Source organism: Ovis canadensis, chromosome 3, assembly GCF_042477335.2.
Source record: "Ovis canadensis isolate MfBH-ARS-UI-01 breed Bighorn chromosome 3, ARS-UI_OviCan_v2, whole genome shotgun sequence".
NCBI classification, from domain to species: Eukaryota; Metazoa; Chordata; class Mammalia; order Artiodactyla; family Bovidae; genus Ovis; species Ovis canadensis.
The window spans coordinates 231,782,095-231,801,457 of record NC_091247.1 but is presented as its reverse complement, the minus strand read 5'-3'; the positions used below and the strand labels follow the sequence as shown (position 1 = coordinate 231,801,457).

Genomic DNA, 19,363 nt, shown 5'->3' with positions numbered 1-19,363 from the left:
CAGGCATCACAGTCAGAGGACAGGAGGGGGCCTGACAGGCGTCACAGACAGAAGACAGGAGGGGCCCTGACAGGCGTCACAGACAGAAGACAGGAGGAGGTCCTGACAGGCGTCACAGACAGAGGACAGGAGGGGGCCTGACAGGCATCACAGATAAAAGGACAGGACGGGTCCTGACAGGCGTCACAGACAGAGGACAGGAGGGGGCCTGACAGGCGTCACAGTCAGAGGACAGGACGGGTCCTGACAGGCATCACAGACAGAGGACAGGACGGGTCCTGACAGGCATCACAGACAGAGGACAGGACGGGTCCTGACAGGCGTCACAGTCAGAGGACAGGACGGGTCCTGACAGGCGTCACAGTCAGAGGACAGGACGGGTCCTGACAGGCGTCACAGACAGAGGACAGGAGGGGGCCTGACAGGCGTCACAGACAGAGGACAGGACGGGTCCTGACAGGCGTCACAGACAGAGGACAGGAGGGGGCCTGACAGGCGTCACAGACAGAGAACAGGAGGGGGCCTGACAGGCGTCACAGACAGAGGACAGGAGGGGGCCTGACAGGCACCACAGAGGACAGGACGGGTCCTGGCAGGCGTCACAGTCAGAGGACAGGACGGGTCCTGACAGGCACCACAGATAAAAGGACAGGAAGGGGTCCTGACAGGCGTCACAGACAGAGGACAGGAGGGGGTCCTGACAGGCATCACAGACAGAGGACAGGAGGGGGCCTGACAGGCACCACAGACAGAAGACAGGAGGGGCCCTGACAGGCACCACAGACAGAAGACAGGAGGGGCCCTGACAGGCACCACAGACAGAAGACAGGAGGAGGTCCTGACAGGCATCACAGATAAAAGGACAGGAAGGGGTCCTGACAGGCGTCACAGACAGAGGACAGGAGGGGGTCCTGACAGGCGTCACAGACAGAGGACAGGAGGGGGCCTGACAGGCGTCACAGATAGAGGACAGGAGGGGGCCTGACAGGCATCACAGACAGAGGACAGGAGGGGGTCCTGACAGGCACCGCAGACAGAGGACAGGAGGGGGTCCTGACAGGCATCACAGACAGAGGACAGGAGGGGGTCCTGACAGGCATCACAGATAGAGGACAGGAGGGGGCCTGACAGGCATCACAGACAGAGGACAGGAGGGGGTCCTGACAGGCACCACAGACAGAGGACAGGAGGGGGCCTGACAGGTGTCACAGATAGAGGACAGGAGGGGGTCCTGACAGGCACCACAGACAGAGGACAGGAAGGGGTCCTGACAGGCACCACAGACAGAGGACAGGAGGGGGTCCTGACAGGCATCACAGATAGAGGACAGGAGGGGGCCTGACAGGTGTCACAGATAGAGGACAGGAGGGGCCCTGACAGGCATCACAGATAGAGGACAGGAGGGGGCCTGACAGGCGTCACAGACAGAGGACAGGAGGGGGCCTGACAGGCATCACAGATAGAGGACAGGAGGGGGCCTGACAGGCACCACAGAGGACAGGAGGGGGTCCTGACAGGCACCACAGACAGAGGACAGGAGGGGGTCCTGACAGGCATCACAGATAGAGGACAGGAGGGGGTCCTGACAGGCACCACAGACAGAGGACAGGAAGGGGTCCTGACAGGCACCACAGACAGAGGACAGGAGGGGGTCCTGACAGGCATCACACACAGAGGACAGGAGGGGTTCCTGACAGGCATCACAGACAGAGGACAGGAGGGGTCCTGACAGGCATCACAGACAGAAGACAGGAGGGGGTCCTGATAGGCATCACAGATAGAGGACAGGAGGGGGCCTGACAGGCATCACAGACAGAGGACAGGAGGGGTCCTGACAGGCATCACAGACAGAAGACAGGAGGGGGTCCTGACAGGAGTCACACACAGAGGACAGGAGGGGTCCTGACAGGCTCACAGACAGAGGACAGGAGGGGGTCCTGACAGGCATCACAGACAGATGACAGGAGGGGTCCTGACAGGCATCACAGATAGAGGACAGGAGGGGTCCTGACAGGCGTCACAGACAGAGGACAGGAGGGGGTCCTGACAGGCGTCACAGACAGAGGACAGGAGGGGGCAGAGAAGGTATCTGAAGTAATAACGGCTAAACCTTCCTGAACCTGATACAAGACATGGATATGCACACCTAGGGAGCGGAACACACTCCAGGCAGGATAAACTCACGCTGCTCCACATTTCACGCAAACTGTAGGAACTGAAAGACAAGATCGTCAATAAAATAAATTTCTCATCAGATGCCACTGAGACCAGAAGTCAGTGGAAACATAACTGAAGTCCTGAGGGGGGAAAAAAACTGTCAACAAAGAATTCTATGCACAGCAAACTATCCTTCCAGAATGAAAGCAAAATCGGGACAACTCCCAGATAAATATAAGCTGACGTGGCTCATAAGCAGTAAATATGTCTTAGAAGAAACAGTACAATGAGTCCTCCAGGTTGAAATGAAAGGACTAAACAGTAATTTGAAGCCCTATAAAGAAATAAAGATCTTCAGTAAAGGTAGCTACATAGCAAATATAAAAACAGGACTCTCATACTTTCGGTTTATAACTCTTTTTTTCTCCTATATGATTTAGAAGACAAATACATAAAATTATAGTTATAAATCTATGTTAATGAACAATTAATGTATAAAGATGTCATATGTGACAAAACAATATAAAGGGAAGGGACAAAGTGTTTGTAAACTATTATAATTAAATTGATACTCAAATATACTGTTATAAATTTTAGATATTAATTATAATCTTCAAGGTAACTGTTAACAAAAAATTTTAAAAATTATACATGAAAGAAAGAGACTTAAAACAGTATCCTACCAAAAATCAACTTAAAAAAAAGTGTCATGGAGTAACTGAGAGATAAAACAGAAGACATGTAAAACAAATAGTTAAATGGCAGAAGTAAATTCTTCTTCATCAGTAATAACTTTAATTACTGTTGTTGTAAATGGGAATAGATAAAACTCTCCAATTAAAAGTGAGAGACTGGCAGAGTATATTTTGAAAATATGTACCAAGTATGTGCTCACTGGAAGACACTTGCTTTAGATAAAAGGTCAAAAAGAGGCTGAAAAAAAAGGATGATAAAAGATATTCCCTGCAAACAGTACTCAAGAGAGAACTAGGGCGGCTGTACTCCAGCCAGACAAAGCGCACTTTTAAGTGACAGATGTTACAAGGATGAAGGATGTTATATAGCGATGAAAAAGTCAACCTGCCAAGAAAACAGGAAAGTTCTAGACATATAGGTAAAGAGCAACAGAACCGTTCCAAAGCAGATGGAGTCAACACTGACACAACCAAGGGAAGACATAAACGGCTGCTCAATAAAACATTAAGGTCCCAACGCCCCACTGCCAGTGGTGAACGGGACAGTGAAGCAGAGGCCTTGAACTGCACTGTAAACCAAGCAGACCTGCACACACAGCATGCTCGATCTAACAGCAGTGGAACACAGATTCTTCTCAAGTGAACTCAGCTTAGGCTACAAAAATGTCAATGAAAAGACTGAGATTACACAAACTATCTTTACAAATAAAATGGAACACAACTAGGAAAACAGAAGGAAAACCAGACAATTCACAAAAGAGCGCAAATTAAATCAGCAGCATAACTGTACATTTCAAGGTCGTAGATATGAAAGACCAAACTAAGCTCAGAGCTAGCAGGAAAGAAGTAACACAGATCAGAGCGGAGAGTCGCAGAGTACTGACCAGACAGACAACAGAGAGCGTCAGGGTAACTGGAAATTAGCTCTTTGAAGAGATCAACATCAACAAACCTTTAGGCAGACTAAGAAAAGAGAGAGAACACAAATGATCAAAATCAGAACTGAAAGCTGGGAGAGTAACATCAGTCTCACAGAAACAAAAAGATTACAAGTGAACACCACGAACTACTGCATACCGATAAGCTGGATAACCTAGAGGAAGTGCACAAATTCCGAGAACCACATGAACTTCCAGGTTTAAAATGAAATAGAAAATCTGAGTAGACCTACACCAAGTAAGGAGAGTACATCAGCACTCAAACACTCCCCGTAACTAAAGGTCCAGGACTGAATTACTTCCCTAGTGAATTCTACCCACCGTTTCATGAACAAACACCAGTTCTTCTCAAACTTTCCCCCAAAACTGAGGAGGGAACACTTTATAATTCTTTCTATGAGGCCAGTGGTACCCTGATTCCAAGACTAGATGACACTATTAGAAAAAACTACAGGCCAATATTCCTCATGACTTTAGTTGTAAAAATCCCCTCAAAATCCACCAGCAGACTTCCCTGGTGGTCCAAAGGTTCAGAACCCACCTGCCACGCAGAGAACGCAGGCTTGATCCCTGGTCCGGGAAGATTCCACGTGCTGTGGGACAACTAAGCCATGCGCCACGGTGAGCCTGCACTCTAGACCCCACGCTGAGCGACAAGAGGAGCCACCACGAGCAGAAGCCTGCACAGCTCAGCCAGAGAGCAGCCCCTGCTCGCTGCACCAGAGAAAGCCCACGCACAGCAACCAAGGCCCAGAACAGCGCAAAAAAAGCCACTAGCAGACCAAATCATATTAAAGGGATTATACGTCATCAACAAATCATATTAAAGGGATTCTACGTCATCACCAAGGGAGATCTATTCTCAGAATATAAAGGTGGTACAACGTAAGAAAATTAAGCAAGCATATATAAACAGGATGAAGGGAAAACTCCACATATTCATCTCAATAAATGCAAACAAAGCAACTGACAAAAACCAAACACCATCTCATGACGAAAACTCTATAAACTAGGAAGAGAAGGCAATCACCTCTAGGATAAAAGGCCACACAAGAAAACCCCAATGCTGCAAAGAACAATATCGCATAGAAACATGGAACGTCAGGTCCATGAATCAAGGTAAACTGGAAGTGGCCAAACAGGAGATGGCAAGAGTGAACATCGACATTTTAGGAATCAGTGGATTAAAATGGACTGGAATGGGCGAATTTAATTCAGATGACCATTATAGCTACTACTGTGGGCAAAATCCCTTAGAAGAGATGGCGTAGCCATCACAGTCAACAAGAGTCCAAGATGCAGTACTCGGGTGCAATCGCAAAACCAACAAAAAGATCTCTGCTCGCTTCCAAGGCAAACCACTATCACGGTAATCCACGTCTATGCCGCAGCCAGTAACGCCAAAAAAGCTGAGGCTGAATGGCTCTGTGAAGGCCTACAAGTCCTTCTAGAACTAACACCAAAAAAAGAAGTCCTTTTCATCACAGGGGACTGGAATGCCAAAGTAGGAAGTCAAGAGATACCTGGAGTAACAGGCAAGTTTGGCCTTGGAGTACAAAATGAAGCAGGGCAAAGGCTAACAGAGTTTTGCCAAGAGAACACACTGGTCATAGCAAACGCCCTCTTCCAAAAACACAAAAGACGACTCTACACATGGACATCACCAGATGGTCAATATCGAAATCAGATTGATTACATTCTTTGCAGCCAAAAATGGAGAAGCTCTATACAGTAGCTGACTGTGGCTCAGATCATGAACTCCTTACTGTCAAATTCAGACTTAAATTGAAGAAAGTAGGGAAAACCACTAGACCATTAAGGTCTGACCTAAATCAAATCCCTTACAATTATACAGTGGAAGTGACAAATAGATTCAAGGGATTAGAGCTGATAGACAGAGGCCTGAAGAACTATGGCCGGAGGTCCATGACATCGTACAGAAGGCACTGATCAAGACCATCCCCAAGAAAAAGAAATGCAAAAAGGCAAACGGTTGTCTGACGAAGCCTTTCAAATAGCTGAGAGGGAAGAGAAACTACAGTCAAAGGAGAAAAGGATATGCCCATTTGAATAGAGAGTTCTAAAGAACAGCAAGGAGAGACAAGAAAGCCTTCCTCAGTGATTGATACAAAGAAATAGAGGAAACCAAGGGAAAGACTAGAGATCTCTTCAAGAAAATCGGAGATTCCACAGGAACATTTCATGCAAAGATGGGCACAATAAAGTACAGAACTGGTACGGACCTAACAGAAGATATTAAGAAGAGGAGGCAAGAATACACAGAAGAACTACACAAAAAAGATCTCCATGACCCAGATAACCACAATGGCATGACCACTCACCTAGAGCGAGACGTCCTGGAATGTGAAGTCAAGTGGGCCTTAGGAAGCATCACTACGAACAAAGCTAGTGGAGGTGATGGAATTCCTGTTGAGATATTTCAAATACTAAAAGATGATGCTGTGAAAGTGCTGCACTCAATATGCCAGCAAATTTGGAAAACTCAGCAGCGGCCACAGGACTGGAAAAGGTCCGTTTTCATTCCAATCCCAAAGAGAGGCAATGCCAAAATGTTCACACTATCACACAATTGCACTCATCTCACACACTAGCAAAGTAATGCTCAAAATTTCCCAAGCCAGGCTTCAGCAGTACATGAACCGTGAACTTACAGATGTTCAAGCTGGATTTAGAAAAGGCAGAGGAACCAGAGATCAAATTGCCAATGTCCATTGGATCACTGAGAAAGCAAGAGAGTTCCAGAAAAACATCTATTTCTGCTTTATTGACTATGCCAAAGCCTCTGACTGTGTGGATCACAACAAACTGTGGAAAATTCTGAAAGAGATGGGAATACCAGACCACCTGACCTGTCTCCTGAGAAACCTGTATGCAGGTCAAGTAGCAACAGTTAGAACCAGACATGGAACAGACTGGTTCCAAATTGGGAAAGGAGTACGTCAAGGTTGTATATTGTCACCCTGATTATCTAACTTCTACGCAGAGTACGTCATGCGAAATGCTGAGCTGGATGAAGCACAAGCTGGAATCAAGACTGCTTGAAGAAATATCAATAATCCCAGATCTGCAGATAACACACCCTTATGGCAGAAAGTGAAGAGGAACTAAAGAGCCTCTTGATGAAAATGAAAGAGGAAAGTGAAAATGTTGGCTTAAAGCTCAACATTCAGAAAACTAAGATCATGGCATCTGGTCCCATCACTTCATGGCAAATAGATGGGGAAACAATGGAAACAGTGAGACTTTATTTTCTTGGGCTCCAAAATCACTGCAGATGGTGACTGCAGCCATGAAATTAAAAGATGCTTGCTCCTTGGAAGAAAAGCTATGACCAATCTAGACAGCATGTTAAAAACAAGAGAAACATTACTTTGCTGACAAAGGTCCATCTGGTCAAAGCTAGTTGGAACATAAAGAAGGCTGAACGCCAAAGAATTGGTGCTTTTGAACTGTGTGTTGGAGAAGACTCTTGAGCGTCCCTTCGACTGCAAGGAGATCAAACCAGTCCATCCTAAAGGAAATCAGTCCTGAATATTCATTGGAAGGACGGATGCTGAAGCTGAAACTCCAATACTTTGGCCATATGATGTAAAGAAGTGACTCAATGGAAAAGACCCTGATGCTGAGAAAGATTGAAGGCAGGAGGAGAAGGGAACGACAGAGGATGAGATGGTTGGATGGCACCACCGACTCGATGGCCATGAGTTTGAGCAAGCTCCGGGAGTTGGTGATGGACAAGGAAGCCTGGCGTGCTGCAGTCCGTGGGGTCGCAAAAAGTCGGACATGACTGAGTGATTGAACTGAACTGAACTGATGAAAACCCCAGAATTAGCACCACACTCAGTTGTGAAACACTAAAAGCTTCCCCTCAAAGTGAGAAATAAGAGGATGCCTGCTTTTGCCACGTCTACTCAACAGAGCACTGAGAGTTCCAGCCAGAGCCCTGTGATAAGAAAATCGTCAGTGCGAGTTCCATCCTAGGCATGTTACAGTGTCAGCCCTGCTCCCACCCGAAGTCTGGGCGTTGCGATGAGGGCTTAAGTTGAGGACTCCTGCTACAAGTTCCTGTTTTGCTTTTCCCGAGGCATCTTTTCAAATAAACAGAGTTGAGGTTGAGAAAAGTTGCATTACCAGCATGCCCATCAGCAAAGCCCCTAGGGAATTATTCACAGCTCCCTGATTCCAAGAATATGTTAATAACAGATGAAAGTGGAAGACAAGGTGGAGCTGGGGCTCCTGGGATGTAAGACTAAACAAGGTATCTGGTCAGGGGCAGAAATGGGTGTGTGCCCCACAGCCCCAGACACCGACCAACAGGCTCACCCCCTGGGGAGACAGGCTGCTGCACTGCAGAGCCGCGCTCAGAGTCTCGGGCGAGCCCCACTGTGCACAGACGCACTGGAGCTACGAGCGAGCCCATCTCTATGCTGATTACAGTCAGTCACCATTTCCATCCACTCTTCTCCGTGAGTTCTTTCAAGAAACTTTCCTCACCACCTTTCTTCAGCCTGCTGCTGGTTATGCCAGTCACGCTTCTCACACCTTGCTCTCCCCGTTCCCACTGTCTGCACCTTGAAATCTCTCAGCCCCCACACCACATACAGGAAAAGCCCAGCTCTCACCTGAACTGCTCCAGCAGTCTCTGCCAGGACTCAGGGTAAAGCTCAACTCTCTCAGTTCTGACTCAGCCCTCTCCAGCCTCCTCCCCAGACACACACAGCTGCTGATGGGAGGCTCCCTTGTTCCCCCATGCCTGGGCTCCCTCACCACACTCACAGAAGCCAAGCTCCTCTGTGCCTCTGGAGGCACCGAGGCACAGGTTCTGCCTCTAAGAACCCAGATCTGTTCTGGGCCTGGCTTTGCTCCCCGAATGCTCCAACATACTTGGACTTGCCCACAGCGCTGTCTCCGAGGCAGATGATTTTCACATTGTCATCAGCATCATATTTCTCCTGGTCCAGCTCACAGGGTTTGGCTTTGTCCCTAGCCATCGGCTCCTGGCTGTAGAAAGGGCATCAGCTCAGGGGAGGGGGATCTTGTCACTGGAAAGATCAAGAAGAGGCTGTTGGTAAAGAGATGAGAAGTCCCCTCAACCAAATCCCTTTCCTCTTCCTGGACAGGGGAGACAATGACCTGATGAGAGAGGAGCCCCAGGAAGCACTATTCTATTCTATTCACTACCAACCTGGCTAGCACTTGCTGAACCATGGCGCTGTGATCTTGTCCCCAACAAGATCCCCTGCTTCATCTCTTACTACAGCTGTGCTCAGGATCGCAGCTCCCACTCCCACCTGGAGAGACTGTTCTAGAACCACGTTGAAGTTTTATAAGTTTTATGTACAAGCATTTGCTCACTTGTAAAGCAGGAGCAAAAATCAATGCCTACATCACATAATCAATCTGAGACATTGTGTGGGCCTGACTGATCATCGCAAATGACAGACCACACAGCCAGAGGCGTCTCTTCCGGATCCTCTACCTCATGCTTCTCACCTCCACCTCATTCTCCATCCTCCTGAAATCGGTAGCTGTTTTTCCCTTTCCCAAACCTGGCATTCCCAGGCCCTCTTCTCTAGGGTTGTTTCAACCTCTATCAGTTCCAAGGATCTCCTAAATGCTGATGATGCCAAATCTGCATCTCCACAGAGACCGCGTGCCCCTCAGTGCCAGACTCAAGGATGCAGTTGCCTACCAGGTTTTGACTAGCAAACTACTGCACACAGGCAAAAATGACCTGTGAAACCTAAGCCCCGCCCACCCCAAACTCACTCTTCACATTCCTGTCTGTACATCACCAGACAACCAATGCCAGCACCGATGTGTGACGTAATCTCTAGCTCTATTCCACTATCCCCAGGTCATCACGCCCAAATATATTCATAACTTTACAAACATTACTGAGAATGTGCCACAGTCCACACTCTGAGCTCAACGATGCAACAATGCAGCAGCAGCGCCCACACTCAGCCTTACATATGGGCAGATCTTGCACAAGACACGAAGTCAAACTCTACCGTGGCGAGAGCTATGACCGAGGTGCACACAAGGGCGGAAAATACCAACAGGACCCTCAGGTCGGGAGTCAGCCTTGTTCACCGAGGCACCCTCAACCTCAAGAGCAGGGACTGGCAAGTGGCAGACGCTTAATAAGCATAGTAAGGGGCTGCCCCTTCCACCTCCACCCTGCAGCTGGAGCCAAACACAGCCAAATCTTTTGTCGAAGACCTTCAATGCTTGTCGATATTCTCGCGACCCACTGGATAAGCTCTCTTTCACTCAAGCAGTTTTCGAGCACCTCAACCTCTTGGCCAGAATGGGCTCCCTTCGCCTCCCTCCTCCCACCGTTGCCAGAACCACTGCCCCGTTCTTTCCCCCCACCGGGCCCTCCGTCCAGCTGAGGGCCCGAGGACGGCCTTGAAGGGGCGCTTCCCACAGGCGAGGCCGCCACTCGCGCGGTTTCATCTCGGCTGTTCCCGAGCGAGGACGAGACTAGCGGCGCCGCAGGTCTGTCCGCCCGTGGCCAGCCGCCCTCAGGGCCCCCAGCCGCCCTCGGAACCCGCCCGTCCCGGATTCCCTCCTGTGTCGGACCCTGACAGTCAGCCCAAGGCCCACCGGCCCTCACTCGGCGTCCAGCTCTGCCCGCGTCCCCGCAGCTGCTACGCAACCGCTCCAGGACTGCAGGAGGGCTGCCCGGCCGAAGGCCTGAAGGACCCCGGGAGGCTGGCTCGTGCGATGCCGGGCCGGAGTACCGCCGGTGAACGAGCATCCGGATCAGGCCGGTCTGGGGTTTCCAACTGCCAGAGTCTGGGTGGGCTTCACCTGGAGACTGAGCCAGGATCCGGGCGGCTTTAGGTCTCGGGGAGTGACTGGAAAGCGGGAGTCCGGAGTCTACGGAAGTGGGCCTGAGGCGCGGGGCGGGGCCTGAGGCGCGGGGCGGGGCCTGAGGCGCGGGGCGGGGCCTGAGGCGCGGGGCGGGGCCTGAGGCGCGGGGCGGGGCCTGGGGCGCGGGGCGGGGCCTGGGGCGCGGGGCGGGGCCTGGGGCGCGGCGCGGGGCCTGGGGCGCGGGGCGGGGCCTGGGGCGCGGGGCGGGGCCTGGGGCGCGGGGCGGGGCCTGGGGCGCGGGGCGGGGCCTGGGGCGCGGGGCGGGGCCTGAGGCGCGGCGCGGGGCCTGAGGCGCGGCGCGGGGGCTGGGCGTTGGCCCCTGGTAGGCGGCTGAGGTTAAGAACAGGGTCTTCGGCGTTGCAGGAGGACTTTTTACCAACTGAGTTATCAGGGAAGCCCTGAACAACCCTAGAATCTCTATATCCATATGTATACACAGAGGACTGATTGTACAATGGATAATGCAAGCGACAATCTTATAAAATGGGCAAAATAAATGATACAGATCACTAGTTGTCATCTGGTCGAAATAAACCATCAAGTCCACAGGAGAGCCAACTGGAGAATCCAAATTCTGGATCAGGTAGTGAGAAAAACATGTATCATCTTTGTTTTCGAAAATATACTGTAGAGATTTGTTGATACCTACTTAAGCATGTATCAGCCTATACATACTCATGTGCACTGGTCTAGCCTATTTCAAGTCCAATCATTCCAAGCGTAACCCCCCAATGTGCTGCAATTCTATCTAGTCATTTGTCTCAATTTTATAGCAAAAGGACAGAAACCTAAGTGCATTCATACCGACCAAAGATGCTAGGACGGCTCAGTCTAACGGGCTGAAAGTACATATTTTGCCCAAATTTCACAAAATGTCATGCCAATGTCCATAATTTGTTTTCATATCTTATTCAAGATTCCATATCGTATTTAGTTGCATTGAGTAGCATCAGCTGCATGCAACAAGTTCTGATAAATTCTTTTTTCATTTTTATTCTGTTACAAATATTTCCTAATTTTCCTTGTTGTGGCATCTTAGATACACCCATCATTTACCAGTGCACATTTAATTCCCAAATACATGTGTTTAAAGTATCTTTGACATTGATTTCTCATTTTGCTGTATGTTTCTCATTTAACTGCTTTCTTCTCTGTGGTCACTCTCTGTGTTTTTTCACTCTTTTAGCTTCATTGAGACTTTCAATGGCTGAGTCAAAGATCTCTCTTGGTAAATGTCACCTTGCACTTGAAAATATGTGGGTTGTTTTCAAATATCTTTTGACATTAATTTCTAACATAATTGCACAATGATAATAGAACAGACTTTGTATGATTTCAATACCTTTAAACCATGAAATTTTTGCATCCAACTTTATGTCCCTGTACATTCCAGTGTCTCCTGGTTTATGGTCTTTGGGAACTTGAATAGAGTTTGTAACCTGCTGTTGTATGCATGCATGCTAAGTCGCTTCAGTCGTGTCCAACTCTTTGCACCTCTGTGGACTGTAGTCCGGCAGGCTCCTCTGTCCATGGGATTCTCCAGGCAAGAATCTTGGAGTGGGTTGCCATGCCCTCCTCCAAAGGATCTTCCTGACCCAGGGATCAAACGCCTGCATTGGTAGACGGATTCTTTACCACTGGCACCACGTGGGAAGCCTGAAAATTTCTCTGTCTGGTTGCATCAGGTCTTAGATACAACACGCGGAATCTTTAGTTGCAGCAAAGACTTTTAATTGCAGCATGTGGGATCTAGTTCCCTGACCGAGGATTGAACCCAGGCACCCTGCATTGAAAGCAAGGAGTCTTACCACTGGACCTATAAATCCTAATTATGTTGAATCGGTTCATAGCGCTTTTCAGGTCTATTGTATCCTTCTATTTTCTGTCCATGCATTCTGTTAAATTTTGAGAGTTTGGTATTGAAACTCCAACTAATTATCTACTTTTAAAAAATAATTTTAATATACAGTGGAATTGTGTGTAACTTTGTTCTGTATTTTCCAAGTCTCCTGTAAATGAGTTACCATACGTTCATAATTTAAAACGTTTAAAACATACATTTACCAAAAAAGAGCAATTGAAAAGTCGGCAGAAGAACTCAATAGACATTTCTCCAAGGACAAAACGCACGTTAAAAAAAAACGCCATCAGGCATGTAAAAAGATGTTCAGCATCACTAATCATGAGGGAAATGCGAATCAAAACCAGAGTGAGAAATCCCCGCGCACAAATCAGAACGACCGTCATCAAAAAGAACACGAATGACAAACGTTGGTGAGAATGCGGAGAAAAGGGAGCTCTTGTGCCCGTAGGTGGGGATGCAGTTGGTGCAGTCACCGTGGGAGACAGAATAGATACAGAAACCAAACAGGGACCGCACGGCCTGGTGCTTCCTCTTCTGCGAGCCTTCTCTGTTCAGCAGCACAGTCTATGCAAGTACATACATTCTTGGTTTTACCGTGAGAATTGTGGGGCTCATCTCAAATTACGGACTTGCCTTTACAGCTATGCTTGTATTTATTTTATTTCCATATAAGGCACTCTAAAAATGGCCTTTCTAGTGGTATATTTTAGAAAATGTTGAAAGTGATTTTAACATAACACACTCAAATATTTTTTTATTTTTAAAGATAAAGTCTTTTTAATAATATCTCACGATGAATTTAGCTTGACAGTTGGAGCGTGATGGGGTGACTATGTTACACTGTTTAATTCACAGATTTAGGAAAATGTTTGATTCTAAAAATATAACTGAGCTGAAAATGAAATTAAATATAACCAGGTGAGATTGCATAGTTATGAGCAGTAAAATACTAGGAAACGGTAACTGAAAATATAAAATTATCCCTCACCAGTGGTCATTCATTATTTTGCTTTCAGAAGCCTAGAAGAAATTGTCTTCGTGGTTTCACATCTAGCCTGGTAAATCTGGTAAATCTGGCATTGCTTAGCTTGCTCGGTATAACCTTGAATTGCTGAAATAAGCGAATCTAAAGAGCCAAAGGTTTTTTCCTGTCTGAGACAGCCAAAGATGAACATACTGAGGATTTCCCCACAGAAGTCTACCTTGATAGACTGTCAGGGAAAGGGAAAGGGAAGTGAAATCGCTCAGTCGTGTCCGACTCTTTGCGACCCCATGGACCGTAGCCTACTGGGCTCCTCCGTCGATGGGATTTTCTGGGCAAAGGTACTGGAGTGGGTTGCCATTTCCTTCTCCAGAGGATCTTCCTGACCCAGGGATCGAACCCAGGTCTACCTGCATTGAACGCAGACGCTTTACCCTCTGAGCCACCAGGGAAGCTCGATAGACTATCAGGTACGCCTGAAGTCAGTTTCCACGGGCATTTTATATGCTTGTAGTGTGAGTTCCAACCTATGCTCACCACTGTCTAATGGACATCTCCACTTCCCACACTGGCCCAATGCTAACCAATGTCAGTGGGTACATAAACAGAAAGAATGCTGCTTGCTCAGGCAAGTTACCTGTGGAGACGCCTAACTACTTGGGGCTGCAACCAAAGACCCGCACTACGTAGCCATGGCAGAAATACGGCAGGTGCCTCAGAACACCTCCGGCTCAGCGCTGTGGCCCTGCCCCACGCTCCAGCCAACCCCGGGGACACACCATGCGGAGCTTGTCCACAAAACCAAGCCAGCAGCGCGGGCAACAAGCCGATCTGGTACTTTTCTGCCCCTGCTTTTCTCCATCCTGCATTCTTTTGGATTTAGTTGATTTTTTGGTACCTAACTTTTTTCACTTTTTAAATGTTAAAATGTATAAAACAAAATTAACCATTTTAACTCATTTCTAAGTGTACACTTCAGTGACAGTAAGAACATTCATATGTAACCTTCAGTTCAGTTCAGTCGCTCAGTCGTGTCGGACTCTTCTCGACCCCATGAATCGCAGCACGCCAGGCCTCCCGGTCCATCACCATCTCCCGGAGTTCACTCAGACTCACGTCCATCGAGTCGGTGATGCCATCCAGCCATCTCATCCTCTGTCGTCCCCTTCTCCTCCTGCCCCCAATCCCTCCCAGCATCAGAGTCTTTTCCAATGAGTCAACTCTTCGCATGAAGTGGCCAAAGTACTGGAGCTTCAGCTTTAGCATCATTCCTTCCAAAGAAATCCCAGGGCTGATCTCCTTCAGAATGGACTGGTTGGATCTCCTTGCAGTCCAAGGACTCTCAAGAGTCTTTGCCAACACCACAGTTCAAAAGCATCAATTCTTCGGTGCTCAGCCTTCTTCACAGTCCAACTCTCACATCCATACATGACCACTGGAAAAACCATAGCCTTGACTAGACAGACCTTAGTCAGCAAAGTAATGTCCCTGCTTTTGAATATGCTGTCTAGGTTGATGATAGCTTTCCTTCCAAGGAGTAAGTGTTTTTTAATTTCATGGCTGCAGTCACCATCTGCAGTGATTTTGGAGCCCCCCAAAATAAAGTCTGACCCTGTTTCCACTGTTTCCCCATCTATTTCCCATGACCACTGTCAATTCCAGAATTTTTTGAGATCCCAAATAGAAACTCTAACCATTAAACAATTGTTCCCCATTCTGTCCTCCCCTAAGCACTGCTAATGCTAGAAAAGTAATGCTCAAAATCCTTCAAGCTAGGCTTCAGCAGTATGTGACCAGGGAACTCTCAGATGTACAGGCTGGATTTAGAAAAGGCAGATGAATCAATGATCAAATTGCCAATTTGATCAACTGGACCATAGAAAAAGCTAGAGAATACAAGAAAAATATCTACTTCTGCCTCACTGACTACACTAAAGCCTTTGATTGTGTAGATCACAACAAACTGAGGAAAATTCTTAGAGACATGGGAATACCAGACCATCTCACCTGCCTCCTAAAAAAGCTGTATGCAGTCAGGAAGCAACAGTTACAGCTGGACACAGAACAACAGCCTGGTTCAAATCAGGAAAGCAGTATGGCAAGTCTGTATATCATCACCCTGCTTATTTAAATTATAGGCAGAGCACATCATGCGAAATGGTGGGCTGGGTGAAGCACAAACCGGAATCGAGATTGCAGGGAGAAATATCAATAACCTCAGATACGCAGATGACACCACCCTTATGGCAGAAAGTGAAGAGGAACTAAAAAGTCTCTTGATGGAAGTGAAAGAGGAGAGGGAAAAAGCTGGATTAAAACTCAGTATTCAGAAAAGGAAGATCATAGCATCTGGTCCCATCACTTCATGGCAAATAGATGGGGAAAAGTGGAAACAGTGACAGACTTTATTGTCTTGGGCTCCAAAAGCACTGCAGATGGTGACTGCAGCCATGAAATTAAAAAAAACTCTTGCTGCTTGGAAGAAAAGCTATGACAAACGTAGACAGTGTATTAAAAAGCAGAGACATTGCTTTGCCTACAAAGGTCCATGCAGTCAAAGCTATGGTTTCTCCAATCAGTTCAGTTCAGTTGCTCAGTCATGTCCAACTCTGTGTGACACCATGGACTGCAGCATGTCAGGCCTCTCTGTCCATCACCCGCTCCCAGAGTTCACTCAAACTCATGTCCCTTGAGACAGTGATGCCATCCCACCATCTCATCCTCTGTCATCCCCTTCTCCTCCTGCCCTCAATCTTTCTCAGCATCAGGGTCTTTTCCACTAAGTCAGTTCTTTGCATCAGGTAGCCAAAGTACTGGAGTTTCAGCTTCAACATCAGTCCTTCAATGAATATTCAGGACTAATTTCCTTCAGAATGGACTGGTTGGATCTCCTTGCAGTTCAAGGGACTCTCAAGAGTCTTCTCCAACACCACAGTTCAAAAGCATCAATTCTTCGGTGCTCAGCTTTCTTTATGGTCCACCTCTCACATCCATACATGACCACTGGAAAAACTAGATGGACCTTTGTTGGCAAAGTAATGGCTCTGATTTTTAATATGCTGTCTAGGTTGGTCATAACTTTTCTTCTAAGGAGTAAGCATCTTTTAAATTCATGGCTGTAGTCACCATCTGTAGTGATTTTGGAGCCCCCCAAAAAATAAAGTCTGTCACTGTTTCCACTGTTTCCCCATCTATTTGCCATGAAGTGATGGAACCAGATGCCATGATCTTAGTTTTCTGAATGTTGAGCTTTAAGCCAACTTTTTCCCTCTCCTCTTTCACTTTCATCAAGAGGCTCTTTAGTTCTTTGCTTTCTGCCATAAGGGTGGTATCATCTGCGTATCTGAGGTTATTGATATTTCTCCTGGCAATCTTGATTTCAGCTTGTGTTTCTTCCAGTCCAGCATTTCTCATGATGTACTCTGCATATAAGTTATATAAGCAGGGCGACAATATACAGACTTGACGTGCTCCTTTTCCTATTTGAAATCAGTCTGTTGTTCCATGTCCAGCTCTAACTTGCTTCGTGACCTGCATACACGTTTCTCAAGAGGTAGGTCAGGTGGTCTGGTATTCCATCTCTTGAATTTTCCACAGTTTGTTGTGATGCACATAGTCAGAGGCTTTGGCATAGTCAATAAAACAGAAATAGATGTTTTTCTGGAACTCTCTTGCTTTTTCAGTGATGCAACGGATATTGGCAATTTTCTCTCTCATTCTTCTGCCTTTCTAAATCCAGCTCAATCATCTGGAATTTCACAGTTCACATACTGTTGAAGCCTGGCTTGGAGAATTTTGAGCATTACTTTGCTAGTGTGTGAGATGAGTGCAATTGTGTAGTAGTTTGAACATTCTTTGGCACTGACTTTCTTTGGGATTAGAATGAAAAGTGACCTTTTCCAGTCCTGTGGCCACTGCTGAGTTTTCCAGATTTGCTGGCATATTGAGTGCAGCACTTTCACAGCATCATCTTTCAGGACCTGAAATATCTCAACGGGAATTCCATCACCTCCACTAGCTTTGTTCGTAGTGATACTTCCTAAGGCCCACTTGACTTTGCATTCCAGAATGCCTGGCTCTAGGTGAGTGATCACACCATCGTGATTATCTGGGTCATGAGGATCTTTTTTGTAGAGTTCTTCTGTGTATTCTTGCCACCTCTTCTTAGTATCTTCTGCTTCTGTTGGGTCCATACCATTTGTGTCCTTTATTGAGCCCAGCTTTCCATGAAATGTTCCCTTGTATCTCTTAATTTTATTGAAGAGATCTGAAGAAAATGAGCTTACAGTAAAACAATCAACACAGAAGACGCACAAATACCTTGAGAGATGCTGAGGAACTTTGTCTTGGGTTTGACTGTTGGAGTCAAGTAACTAGCGGTTGCAGCAGTCAGAGACTTCCTGACCCCGCCGCTGCAGCCTCTCTTGCTAAAGATGTCCCCGTGTACCTTTTTTCAAAATAACTTCCTGCACCTCTTAAGTACCGGATGCAGGCCAGGACCTCAAAGCAGCTGGAGGTGTGATGATTATTGCCTTTCGCAACGGCAAGGAAGACAGTAGACAAAGGGTGCTGGGAAACTGGTGTTTAGATCACATCTCATGGTAACGCGTGTGTGCCCAGTCGTGTCCGGCTCTCTGGACCCCGTGGACTGTAGCCCGCCAGTCTCCTCCATCCATGGATGTTTCCAGGCAAGAATACTGGAGTGGGTGGCCATTCCCTTTTCCACCTCATGATAAAGAAAATCCAAAATGTAGAGGGGGTTGTGTGGAGCCCTGGAATGGTTCCTGGAATGATAATTTAGTGGATGCCAGCTTACTGGAGAGAGACCCTCTACAAGACATTTGTAAGAGACAAATGGGAGATCTGAAAACACAATGATTTTCACAGGGAATCAAACTCAAAGACCACCTTGAAATTTGGTCATATATCATTTCATCGGCCAGACATGACTATGTGCAAGTTGACTTTGCAAGTGTTTGGTTCAAAGTCTCCAGTTCCATGACCAGAACAAAACATCCTGATTCTAAATTTTCCACCACTTACTGCCCAAATAGGAAGAAGGAGAATCTGTGCTGGGAATTTCTCTGAGACTGGCAGAGAAAGAAAATGCTCAGATAAGCTATCCACAGCTTCTGATGCAGACGGGCCGGCACAGGCAGAACTTCAGGAGGACAGTCAATGGAAAGTTTCCACAGGAAATGAGTTAGCAACTTTCTTTGAAGGGAGGGGTGAATATTTGGTTGCTGGAGGAAAAATCAATCAAGAAATTCTGATGTGAATAATTATATATTAGCCACCACAGTCGCCTCCAAAATTTTGAATCAATTGCACTTTTTAAAAAATTTATTTTGAAAAAACATTACCAGATTTTAAATGGATTAGAAGTAGGACAAATGACCTAGAAAATGGGAAAGAAATCATTTTCGAACTTTAAGAGTCTTTTGGTTTTCTGTGTGGAACTTCAGTTCTCAATAAAAATGGGGTGAGTGCAGCTGTTGTTGTTGCTGAGATGTTATATTAACTGGAAACCATAACCATAACATTGAGCCAGTAACCCATTAAGGTTTGTGAAAGACAGTCATATTTCCAAAACTTCATATTTCTTGTGTTATGCCTTGACTACCAACAAAAGTATATTTGAAAGTCTTCACAATATTGATTCTCCAAAAGAATATCTACTCTATTGCGTACATGGGACATTATTTCTTAATATGACAGCAGACAGCCTAATAAGAAATCTGTGCTGCCTGGGAATAAAAGTAACCAAATGATTACATTTGTTACCAAACTCAGGTTCAGCCGTTCAGTGTTCAAAAGACAGTAA

At 46.8% G+C, this 19,363-nt stretch overlaps 1 protein-coding gene and 1 pseudogene across 25 annotated transcripts in view; one reads left to right on the top strand and one right to left on the bottom strand.

The window, feature by feature from the left end:
• The window catches only part of RABL2B (RAB, member of RAS oncogene family like 2B), a 20,810-nt gene extending 10,058 nt beyond the window's left edge, over positions 1–10,752 (bottom strand). For 2 of the 25 annotated variants that reach the window (XM_069586228.1, XM_069586238.1), the window contains exons 1-2: positions 10,424–10,741; positions 8,696–8,853 (exon numbers count right to left, since the gene is read on the bottom strand). In XM_069586228.1, coding sequence (XP_069442329.1) covers positions 8,696–8,802 — 107 coding nt within the window. In that variant the 5' untranslated portion in view covers positions 8,803–8,853; positions 10,424–10,741. Of the gene's footprint in view, positions 1–6,132; positions 6,218–8,695; positions 8,854–8,996; positions 9,453–10,399 lie in introns of those variants that run through there. The other 23 variants (XM_069586235.1, XM_069586252.1, XM_069586249.1 and 20 more) reach the window with 22 other exon arrangements.
• Positions 9,839–19,363, top strand: LOC138436450 (glucose 1,6-bisphosphate synthase-like; annotated as a pseudogene).